At 39.0% G+C, this 12861-nt stretch overlaps 1 protein-coding gene across 1 annotated transcript; it reads left to right on the top strand.

The window, feature by feature from the left end:
- The first annotated feature begins 340 nt into the window (after window positions 1–340).
- LOC101741697 (cytochrome P450 4c21) lies at window positions 341–9792 on the top strand. Its single transcript, XM_038020564.2, has 10 exons — window positions 341–554; window positions 1216–1305; window positions 1757–1867; window positions 2770–2955; window positions 3477–3670; window positions 4407–4470; window positions 5429–5618; window positions 6695–6846; window positions 7853–8032; window positions 9541–9792. Exons 1-10 carry the CDS (start codon window positions 413–415, stop codon window positions 9705–9707), a joined length of 1476 nt encoding a protein of 491 aa, XP_037876492.1. The 5' UTR covers window positions 341–412; the 3' UTR covers window positions 9708–9792.
- The last annotated feature ends 3069 nt before the right edge of the window (window positions 9793–12861 follow it).

Below are 12861 nucleotides of genomic sequence, written 5' to 3'. Positions count from 1 at the left end.
ACATATATTTATTTCATTACTAGCTGACCCGGCAGACTTCGTAGTGCCTCTATCGATAAATAAAAGGCCTAAACTTTTGTATAAAATAAACGCATCAAAGGGAAAACAAAATTATTATTTTTATTTAATTCCGAGCATTTTCATATTTAGCAACTTTTTAGACCTTCTCTGGACCTCCACAAATAATTCAGGACCAAAATTAGCCAAATCGGTCCAGCCGTTCTCGAGTTTTAGCGAGACTAACGAACAGCAATTCATTATTATATATATAGATTTGTTAAAGGCCAGATTAAGTTAAGATATTCTAAACAAAACAAAAAAAACTTACTAGATCTGCCTTATTGCAACGTGATATAAGACAGACACTTCGGTACTTAAGCACAGTTTCATTTCTCAGCTCTTAGATATCAAGATGTTTATACCAATTATCGTAGTTGTTGTTTGTGTCTTGTTGCTATTCTATTCCATCGCTGAGCGTCACAGTAATGTTCCTTTGTGTGATAATTATCTGCCTGTTATTGGACATACCCACATGATTATCGGGGGCGGTAAAAGTAGGTTTTTCATTCAATTCGTTTTTCGTCATTAAGTTTCGTCGGAAGGTTTAATTTTTGTTTATTACATGTAATAATATAGTATTCCCCGACGCTCATCAGTTTTAGCAATGCTAGAACTATTAGACAGAAATAACTACTTTTACGGTTTGAGCTCGCTGTTATTCTCTTTATTTAAATTTATTTCGAATATTTTACCGTCTATGTGATCATATAATTATTATATGTATATTAAATATTACTTAATGTTAATAAATTACATTAATGAAATAAAATTACACGTTAATATATATTATTAAATATTATTGTGATAACCGTTCACCAAAAAAATTTTGTGTGTTGAGCGTTTAAGGCAAAACATTTAAAACATTATCAGATAGACGCTGGGCAATGCCGGGGCAATGTTGGATGTCCCTAAGCACCACTGATCACTCATTTTCACACCGTGCGCATTTTGGCTTCGAAGGCTAGCTTCAAAACATAATAAGCACTGTAATACAAGTTGATGACCCAAGTTGATTACAGCAGCTCTAGGCGATTAAGTCTCGTAATTCATTAGTACTATTTTATACATTGAGAATTTTCTATTTTACTATCTATACCTATATATACAAAATGAACAAAATTGAGCTTTCTCTATATGTTTATTCATACTTTTCAGGATTACTGCAAACTGTGAAATATGCATGTGAAGAGACAAACAAGAAGGGCGGTGTCGCGATTCTAAAATTAGGACTCTCAAATTACTATAGTATGTAGATTTTTTTATCAATTAAGACGAATATAAATGTAACCATTAATAATGAATGTATTAGTAATAAATTTAAGATTAAGCCGCTAAAGTAATTTTAGTTATGATCAGTGAAAATTGAAGAAAATATTAATTTGGAATAACTTTGGAATAAATAGTATTTCTAAATAGAATTTATTAATATAAATAGTTTAAGGCAGGTAAAGGGAGTATTTGGGATTTGCCAAATGCTTAACTGTGTTATTTGCATTCTCGAGGTTCATGTGCAACATTAACCATTCGCTACCGGCTTGTTTGCCCTCGAAGGTAATGAAAGTATTTAAAAAATAACCAACAACGGTGGGTCATGAACAAGTCTGCGCATTAATGATTAAGTTTTCCGTAAATTATAAAACCACAAAAAAATATACTAAGAAGTATTCAATCAAATTACTTTACATGTTGATTACAGTTATAACAGACCCAGAAGACAATTTGACAGTAGCCAACGGCACACTTCAGAAACATTTTGTCTATCAGTTCGCGAGCAACTGGTTGGGGGATGGTCTCATCACGTCATCAGGTGAGTTTGATTTTGAAAATTCTCTAAAAATAGTGAGCATCGAGTGTTTTTATTTATTTATTTTTTATTGTCTTTGTGGGCAGACGAGCATACGGCCCACCTGATGGTAAGTGGTCACCGTCGCTCATGGACGTCAGCAATGCCAGGGGCAGAGCCAAGCCGCTGCCTACCATTAAGTACTCTCCGCAAGCCTCGTTTGAAGAAGGACACGTCATAGCGCTCGGAAAACACCGTGGAGGGGAGTTCATACCAAAGCCGGAAGGTACATGGCAAAAAAGATCTTTGAAAAGAAAAGATCTTCCTTGTTGGTTGGTTGGTGGTCATCGATACTTCTAGGCATCACCACGTATATGCGCCCACCCACACCAAGACGAAAGGTCGAAATTTCAATTGTAACGTTTTTTTTATTGCTTAAATGGGTGGACGATCTCACAGCCCATCTGATGTTAAGTGGTTTGAAACTCATAGATATCTACAACGTAAATGCGCCACCCACATTGAGATATAAGTTCTAAGGTCTCAATATGGTTACAACGGCTACCCCAACCTTCAAACCGAAACGAATCACTGCTTCACGGCAGAAATAGGTAGGGTAGTGGTACCTACCCGCGCGGACTCACAAGAGGTATCTACCACCAGTGATTACGCAAAATATAATTTTGCGGATTTGATTTTTATTACACGATGTTATTCTTTCAGCGTGGAAGTCAATCGTGAACATTTGTTAAGTACTTATTTCATTAGAAAAATTGGTACCCGCCTGCGGGATTCGAACACCGGTGCATCGTTACAAACGAATGCACCGGACGTCTTATCCTTTAGGCCACGACGATCTACACAGTCCATACTGACTTGCAGGGGCATTGTGTATAAGTCAGTATTCATGCTATGATAAATTTCAGGAGAGACATGGAAGCGTCACCGCAAACTATTGAACCCAGCGTTCAGTCAGCAAATGTTAAACATCTATACAGCTGTATTCAACCGTAAATCGAGAAATCTGATTTCTGCCATCGAAATCGAAATGAAGAGCGGCCCGGTGCTTATCGACACAGTTTTCAGAGAAATGGCTTTAAATACATTATTATGTGAGTAGCAACGTTTGAAAGATTTTTATTGTCGAACAAATAGGTGTTAGCTGCCACTGTTGATTATGTACTACAACTACTGCGCTGTCGCTTTGACTCCAAAGTGGGTCTTGGTCTCCGACAGTAAACGATGATCAGTTTAATCGATAGTCATGATGTTACCTCGTAAATCTATTTACAATATTTGGGTCATAAATTAATATGCAAACAACTATGTATATCTAATAATAACACTAGACGGCATAGCCCAACGTTGTGTTCCTTGCGAGATGTAAAATGAACACAATAGCCAGGTATCTTGTGAAAAGGGTGATGATGCCAGTGCCGTATTACAAGATCCTAGTCGTAATCGGTACCGAGAAAGTGTGGGCTTATTGCAAACGTATTCACTCAAGCCATGTATGTTGAACATCATTGACAAAATCGCAGTTTAGACTTTTGCGTGAATTTGCTTTTAGATTCTATATTCGGTAGCACAAAACATTAGATATCTATTTCATTCTATGAATTTTCCAATACAGCAACGGCATTCGGCATAGAAGAGGAAGATTCTGATTTCAACAAGAAGTATATTCATGCTGTTGATGTAATATTGGCTCTGCTGACACGTAGGTTCCAGAACCCTCTATTGCACTATCCGTTCTTTTACAAACTGAGCGCTTTAAAGAAAAAAGAGGAAGAAGTGATCGAGACAATACTAACGGCGTCGAAAAAGGTGAGGGCATCATCACATTTAGCGTAGCGTTCGCATGGACTTTCACATATTTTCACCAGACAAAAGATGACAAAATATTTGAAGGATCCGGAGGAGCTCATCAGATGCGTATTGGAAGCAGTAGGACTGTGAGTGCGAGAGACCAACGCTGAAACATTTCCTTAGCTTGGCAATCCAAATATGGAAAATGCATCCATGTCGTATACATCTTCAGATGTCTGCGAAAGAATTATTGGAGCTCTCGTTCTCTTTCGTGTCCCGCACTCACTTTCACTTAGACAGTACAATCGCAGAAGTCTCACTTCGCTCTGTAGCCATTGAGTATCATCCATTCCAGTTTTCTATAGAAGGATAAAAAATTAGATCTTCTTTATTTTTTCATACTTTTGGGACATTTTATAAAAGTGAAATTAACTTCTGTATTAAAAACCAGAATTAGTATTAAAACCAGTTTATTTAATAACCAATCTCTTTTTTTAAATAATTCAAATACTGAAAACTTTTGCTTATTAGAAATGTAGCTACTTATCTATATTTTTGTGATCGTCTTCACTTTGCTCGCGCATCTTTCGTCCGTCTAGCGAGCTTATTTTATTTATATATTTTATTTATTTTATTTAATTTTTTTTTTTAATAGAGAGTAACTACATTTAGCGATTTTGTAAATTCAATAAATTGATTGTTAGTACTATTTATGTTTTCTTTTATTTAATTAGATCTTGTGTGCAATTTTCAGATCATAAAAAATAAACGGGAAGCTTTGAATAAAGAACGATCTAACGAAAATGGCTATGCCACTGGTACGTAACCTAGAAACTGTTAATTATTTATTTCAACGTCGAGTTCAATTTTATACTTGTGCTAATTATTTAATGATCATCATCATTAAATAACTCATTTAATGATCATCATAATTAAATAACTCATTTAATGATCATCATAATTAAATAACTCATTTAATGATCATCATAATTAAATAACTCATTTAATGATCATCATAATTAAATAACTCATTTAATGATCATCATCATCAAATAACTCATTTAATGATCATCTGCTCAAAAATTTGAAACATCATATTGGTTATCGTCTAAACGAGACGTCTGGTGCATTCGTGTCAAACAAATGCCTCAAAGATAATAAAGAACAAATTTTCAACAAACTAAATCAGTGTTAGATAAAATTTCATCTAAATCTGCCATTGAATTTATTTCTTGTTTTTCAAATTTATATTTTAGTCAAACGCAAATGACAAAAACCTATATATCAGTGATATATTATTGATATGATATTTTTTTTATTGGTGGCAGGGCCTCTGTGAGTCCTCACAGGTAGGTACCACCACCCCGCCTATTTTTGCCGTGAAGCAGTAATGCGTTTCGGTCTGAAGGGTGGGATAGCTATTGTAACTATACTGAGACCTTACAACTTATATCTCAAGGTGGGTGGCGTATTTACGTTTTAGATGTCTATGGACTCCAGTAACCACTTAACGCCAGGTCCTATCTATAACCTCGTCCACACATCTAAAATAGGTTAAAATAGGTTAGGGCAATAAAAAAAAAATTAAAAAATAAAATCTAAGCAATAAAAAAAAGGCTTATAACCTTGACAAGTCTGCCGTCTAGGAAGTATGCAATGCGCAAATCTGTTCGGTAGTCGATCGTATTCGTGTGATCGTAAACTTTGGGGCTGCACTGCTCTTTCAGTTTCGGTTGGGCGGTTCTCTTCGAGTTATAATTTCATCAAACGTTACAGAAAGAAAATTCAAAACAATGTTAGACCTGCTCTTGAAAGACTCGGATGGCGATGCCTTAACGGACGAAGAGATCAGGGATGAAGTCGATACACTTATACTTGCTGGATCTGATACATCGTCACAGCTCACGTTGGTTGTCGTGATGGTATTGGGCTCGTACCCTGAGATCCAGGATAAAGTTTACCAGGAGTGAGTTTATAGTTTGTATTTATGAAAACAATTTGTAGAATTTTTTAGTCTCGAATAACGAAGGTATTTGAATATTTTTTAATTCCATCTTGCTCAGTACATTGTACAGAAGCTTATTATTGAAGTCAATTAAGCTGGCTGGCTGTCTTTTTTTGCCTGCCTATGCTGATAGCCTTAAGAGGCTATTTCAACTTCGCCCTAACATGAAGGTGAGCTCACGGGACTCAAAACGGAGTGTTGCTAACACTGGCCCTAGCAAGAGCAGCGCTTTGCAGAATCTACCACCGGATCGGAAACGCGACCCACTGAGAAGATCCAGCAAGAGACTCAGTGGGCTGTGTGTATGGGTTAATTCGCTCGCCGAGCCCTTCGTCGCAAGCGACGAGTTCGAGGCGGACGGTGACCATTGCTTGTGGTACCTAAAAGCACCGTTAATGAATCGGAATGATCCGTAATGACCTGTATTGGATGACTTCGACTATTTACCATTCGGTCTACAGGATCGGGTATGTAATTCCCAGCGGCCACGACAAGAGGGTTCTCATGTCGTGCCGCCTTCTCAGGGTGGCGCAATGATACCAACTGTAGATACTCACTGACTGAGTCAAGCTCCAGGTCATCATGGAGGTCCACGTTCCTTAGGAACCATGGTGCTCCGACGGCTATCCTGTAAAAACGAGATTGAATAACTTGACTTTCTTGGGTTTCAAGTTGGTGCGGGCCGCGTAAGCGAATGCCTACTAGACTTGCATACACGTCATGACGGGGCTTATGCAAGTTTTGTAGAGTATCATCTATCATCAAAGTACTCTCTGCAAGCCTCGTTTGAAGAAGGACATGTCATAGCGCTCGGAAAACACCGTGGAGGGGAGTTCATTCCAAAGCCGGATGGTACGTGGCAAAAAAGATCTTTGGAAACGCACTGTTGATGAACGCAGTGGTTCCAGATAATATGGATGAACTCTGCTCCAAATAAATTAATCTCATCAAAAATATTATTATTAGACACATACAAAAATCAGCTTAAGCATTACTGTGCGACAAAAAAATATGATTAAAATCTAATTTTATTGCAGAGTTGCATCAGTGTGCGGAGTTTCGGATACTGATGTAGAAAAACACCAACATCCAAGATTAGTTTATACAGAAGCTGTTCTGAAGGAAACGTTAAGACTATATCCGACCGTTGCAGTTGTTTTGAGAAAGCCGGAAAATGAAATAAAACTAAGTACGCTTGGACTTTGGAACTATATCATCGTTCTCCTGCACTTCTCCCAGTCCCCGGGGGTCGGCGCAACATGTTTTCTCCTTCCATACTCCGCTATCATATACCATTCATTTCTTCGTTCACTCCCCTCTTGTGCAAATCGTCTTTCACGCAATCCATCCATTTCTTCTTAGGTCTACATCTTCCTCTATATTCTTCCACATTCATAGTTAATACTCTCTTACCAAACTGATTGCTGTGTGTGGTGGGCGCCTAAGAATACCCCTAACCCAAACTTAGCTCATGTGTGTCGTAGAAGGCGACTAAGAGTCAAAGCCTGACCAAAGTCAATAATACTAGGCCCAAGGTCAACAAAAGCATTCCCAAGAAGGGTTGACGTCAGGCATAAAACCTCAACCTGAGGCTGGTCATAAAATTTTGCCAAAACATAGAGCAACATGAGAATGAATACGCTTGGATCTATTATACAATAATCCATAAATTTATTAATTTTAAAGAATAAAGAATACTCAACTATTTATGGAATATTATAAACGGGTTCCACGGTACCACGACGACAACCCGTTACATAGGGTGTATAATGTGGATAGCGGGATGTGTCTGCTCTTCCATTAATTCTAAATAAAAAATTATAAAAACATTTACGTTTTCCACTGTTAGAGAGTATCATCGTATCGATTCTCAGTTCCTGTGCCTGCTATATGATATAATTAGCACTTCGACACCATGTCACAAGTTGGGCAGAATTTGCGAATGCTCGCAATTTCCCGATCGGCGGGAAATGTCGACTAAAACCCTCTGTCAGCTGTAGCCCCTGTTACCCCAAATTCTAGTTGTATTAAAAAAAAACATTGTTAAAAGCATGAAGTGTAAAATAAATTTTAATTGTTTATCCAAAGTTCTTTCAAATACATAAGCGACTTTAATTTAGTCATAAATTCATACACGTACAATGAAACATGAATAAGTACATGCACTAACACACACAATTATGTTATTTCTTCAGAGAACTACACGATACCGGCCAACAGTAACTGCGTGTTGGGTATTTATGGTCTGAACCGCCACCCAGTGTGGGGCCCTGACGCGCACACGTTCCGACCAGAGCGCTGGTTGGAGCCCGGAGGTGTGCCCGACGACCCTAATGCATTCGCAGGATTCAGCGTCGGGAAACGGAATTGTATCGGTAAGCTTTATTGGAAATGTATTTACTGAACGTCCAGGCATACCGTAAGCAAATAATTAGGTAAACATGTAAACGGCTTGTCAATTTCTACCGCGATTGTTAAGATCGACCAATTAGATCAAGGAATCACCAATGCATTTCGGGTCATTATATGGTTTTAGGGTGTTATTATTTATAAAAAAAACATATTTATCTCCGATAGAAGATTTTCGGTCCATTTTTTTCATCACTAGAGCTTCCGTTCCGTCGAACGCCTCATCCGTGTTTATCGCGATTGTTAAGATCATTAATTAGGTCAAGTAATGACCGGTATATCTCGGGTCTTTACACGGATCTCAGTGTTATTTATGATGTCGACGAGTGATCAGATAAGTCTACCCCATTCAAATATCTGAAGAAGTTTTTTTGTCATGACATTTTTTTCCCAATTTTAAATTTTCAATGGCTCTCTTGTAAAGTTGCAAAAATATCGCTTAAATCAAATGGCCTTTCACGCCTCGATGTCAAAAAATCCTTAAACAATATATATTGCTCTCCGACAGAATTGCTTTGGCTCCAGTATTTCCGTCATCGTACCAAGCAGTTAGCTTCCGATCTCTAGAACTAATACTAACTAATAGTTCCAGTTGTTACGTATCATCGCTATTATATTATAAGGTTTTCAACAAAAACGCAAGATTCATCCTCTCGGTCCATCAACTCTATAACTTTTACCGGTTATTAATATCTATATATTAATACGTGAAGCAAAAACTTTGTATCCCTTTTTACGAAAATTGCGCGGACGGAGTAGTATGAAATTTTCCACACTTATAGAGAATATAGAGAAGAAGTGCACAATGCTAATATTTTTTTAAATTAATGCATAAAAGATACATTAAATCAATAAAGAAAACATTACACACACACTACCATGTATTTGACGCACACACGCATTCATAATATTTATTTATTGTCAAACTTTTGTTCTTGACGTCTGTGGTCAAATTGAGAATATATTAAATATTGTTTCTCTTTATTAATATTTTTCTATAGTAAGTATTCTAAGTAGTCTTGGCGAAATTTGTGATTATAGAAGTATATAGTCTTCGAAAATACAATCATAATAATGTACAAACTTACAATTCCAATTAATTATAGTCGAAAATTATAATTTGCGTAATTACTGGTGGTAGGACCTCTTGTGAGTCCGCGCGGGTACCACCACCCTGCCTATTTCTGCCGTGAAGCAATAATGCGTTTCGGTTTGAAGGGTGGGGCAGCCGTTGTAACTATACATGAGACCTTAGAACTTGTATCTCAAGGTGGGTGGCGCATTTTACGTTGTGGATGTCTATGGGCTCCAGTAAGCACTTAACACCAGGTGGGCTGTGAGCTCGTCCACCCATCTAAGCAATAAAAATAAAAAATAAAAATTTCGACTACTGCGGGACCTCAAGTTATAATAATTTCGCATATTTGAAATATGAATCCATTAAAGTTCAATTTTGAAACTTATATTTTGACAGGTAAAACCTACGCCCTCATATCGACGAAGATCATACTGGCGCATTTAGTACGACGATACAAAGTTACTGCAGATATATCTAAGATTGAATTCAAAATGGATGTGATTATGACACCTTCAGACAACTGCTACGTTGAATTTGAGTTAAGAAATGGAACGACTACTTAAACGTTACTATGTCTCGTGAGGAACCCTTCGTCATGACTTTTGATATTGGTATAAAAATAAAGAGTATAAAACAACTGTAACTGAATGCCGATTATTTTTTAATAAATTATTCTAGATGTCCTCTCTTTCTTCAATACAGGCTCTGAATTAATCTCAACGCCTAACTACTACTTAGGGATTTATAGCTACGAACGTAACGATTTACATTGTACATTAAACATAGAGATTGAATGGAAAAAAAAGATGTGTGGTGTCGTGGGACACCGGATAGGAACGAAGTTCCTTATTATAAAAATATTAATTTTAAGTTCTATTCGAGGTATAAAGAAAATAAAACTGGAGGTTTCACATCAACCCACGGTCATTCGGTAACGTGCGAACTTATTGTGGTACACACTTCATTCACGGTTGTTTGCATAAGAGTCAGTATATTGCGCAAACGAACGCACTGAGATCGTGGTCAATGAATGATAAAAAATATGTTATTTTTTGTACGTTATTACAAAGTTAAGTCGTACACTGTGTGCATTACTAATAAATATCTTACGTTACGGACGTTTTTTCCCGGTTAGGGTACCCCTCCGGGGCGCTCGCGGTGAGGGTCATCAGGGGGTACCGCACCATCTCTCAAGATGTGGTCTGCGCTCTCGCCGGATCCCTACCCTGGGACCTCGAGGCCGAAATCTTGGCTGCGGTATATCGGCGTAAGGCGCAGGCCTTGAGTCGGGGACGGTCGCCCGGCCCGTCGGCTATCGGTCGGTGGAAGCGTGCAGCGCGTCATGTAGCATACGCTAAGTGGAGAGAGCGATTGCTGAAGGAACTTGGCCAAACTTCGGCCACCCGCCGGCACACCCTCGAGGCCCTGGTGCCCGTGCTGGAGGCATGGTCGGATCGGCGTCACGGTGTACTCTCCTTTCACCTTGCGCAGGTCCTCTCGGGACATAGCTGTTTCGGGAGGTACCTGTGGAAGGTCTGCAGGAGAGAGCCACATCCGGGCTGCCACCAGTGCGGGCACCCGGACGATGACGCGCGCCACGCGCTCGAAACGTGCCCGCGTTGGGAGCACTCGCGGCGAGATCTCGTCGCGGTGCTGGGGAGAAACCTCTCCCTGCGGGCTGTCGTCGCCCGCATGTTATGGCGTTCCGTGAGGCTGAGGAGCGTGAAAGGGAGTGGGATCCCTCTTCAGCACCTCAGCGCAGAAGGCGGGATGGCCGGCGCGGGCGTGAAGCTCCCGCTCAGCCCCCGTAGGGATTATCAGGTGGAGGACCTTGGCCCTCCTCGTCCCCCTCTTCCTCTCTGGAGGCGCCGGAGTCCGACATAACCCGCTTCGTTACCCCCCGGACAGGGTATCCGTAAACGCATTCCCCAGCGTTAAAAAAAAAAAAAAAGGGTACCCCTCCGCATCGCCTCATTGACTTTCTCAGCCGATTTTCTCAGTAAGTCGAAATTCCGATGCGGTTTTAGATTCTGCGAAGCACTGCTCATGCTAGTGGCCGTCCGGGCTCAGCTGGAATAGCCTCTTAGGCTTCCTAGTGAATAGGTAAGGGAAAATAAAGTCGGTCATTCATTTTTTGTGAGGGTTATAGCAACTACAACTTCCTTTATACAAACAAATGCAGTTAATGCGAAACATTTCATTGAATTTTGCTTACTATTCAAAGTAAATGTTTCAGTCAACTTACTTGACTCCCATAAATTATTTTTCATTAATATAAATACACATTTTCATTATCCAGTCTGATAAAGTAGATGGCGCCAACAACATAATTTGAAACAATTACAATATTTATTCAAAGTAATAATGTAACTTAGTAACAGGTTTTTTTTAAATATTTATGCTTATTAATGATAGGCGTTAAAGTATGAACCATCTAAGCAATAAAAAATAAAACTTCTCTACCGAATGTCGTTGCTGGATTTGAAAATTCATACATAGAAATAGTAGTTTTCTTTTTAATCTACAGATTAGAGGATTTACAAGCAAATTCACCTAAATACGACAAACTATTTAAACGAAAATAATTCGGAGGAGTTCGTCAGATGCGTATTGGGGGCAGCAGGGTAGTGAGTTTTTTTTTTTTTTTTTATTGCTTAGATATGTGGACGAGCTCACAGCCCACCTGGTGTTAAGTGGTTACTGGAGCCCATAGACATCTACAGCGTAAATGCGCCACACACCTTGAGATATAAGTTCTAAGGTCTCATTATAGTTACAACGGCTGCCCCACCCTTCAAACCGAAACGCATTACTGCTTCACGGCAGAAATAGGCGGGGCGGTGGTACCTACCCGTGCGGACTCACAAGAGGTCCTACCACCAGTAATTACGCAAATTATAATTTTGCGGGTTTGATTTTTATTACACGAGGTTATTCCTTCACCGTGGAAGTCAATCGTGAACATTTGTTAAGTACGTATTTCATTAGAAAAATTGGTACCCGCCAGCGGGATTTGAACACCGGTGCATCGCTAGATACGAATGCACCGGACGTCTTATCCTTTAGGCCACGACGACTTCAAAGGAGCTAACCACTGCCCCAACCTCTCATAAGCTTTATAACTAAAATATCTAATTCCTGTCAAGATGGCGATTTGAGGTTTTATAGACTGTCTCGGAAAGTTCAAAGGGGAAAATCGCGTGCGTCTTTATATATCTACTTAGTCTGGCCATAAATACTGTTACAGTTAAAAATAAACAATATTACATTTGAATTTGGAATCTGTCATTTTTATATGATTGCTCATTGAGTTTTCTCATTTTGGCGCCAATACATCGTACAATATTTTGCGATATTAAAATGGAGTGGGGTGATAAAGAGAACCGAATCGCTGTGATTGCATTACACAAAGGAGGTATGGAGCCAAATGCAATTTTTAAAACTCTCCATACGCTTGGTATTAGTAAAATGTTTGTGTACCGGGCTATTAATAGGTGCAATGAGACCTCCTCTGTTTGTGACAGAAAAAGATCTGGCCGTCCACGTAGTGTTCGTATGAAAAAGGTGGTCAATCCTGTCCGAAAGCAAAATTTTATCTCGGGAGATGAAGATAGCACCTAGAACCATGTCGCGTTCTTTAAAAGATTACTTAGGACTTGCAGCCTATAAGAGACGTACTGGTCATTTCTTAACTGATAATTTAAAAGAGAATAGGGT

This window comes from Bombyx mori, chromosome 26 (assembly GCF_030269925.1).
Source record: "Bombyx mori chromosome 26, ASM3026992v2".
NCBI classification, from domain to species: Eukaryota; Metazoa; Arthropoda; class Insecta; order Lepidoptera; family Bombycidae; genus Bombyx; species Bombyx mori.
Note: the sequence above shows the minus strand (reverse complement) of the source record. Positions and strands in the feature narration are given on the sequence as shown.

Coding starts and splice junctions, on each gene's coding strand:
- LOC101741697 (XM_038020564.2), top strand. CDS start 413: ATGTTTATACCAATTATCGTAGTTGTTGTTTGTGTCTTGTTGCTATTC. Junction 3,671..4,406: donor TACTAACGGCGTCGAAAAAG/GTGAGGGCATCA, acceptor TGCAATTTTCAG/ATCATAAAAAATAAACGGGA. Junction 5,619..6,694: donor CAGGATAAAGTTTACCAGGA/GTGAGTTTATAG, acceptor ATTTTATTGCAG/AGTTGCATCAGTGTGCGGAG.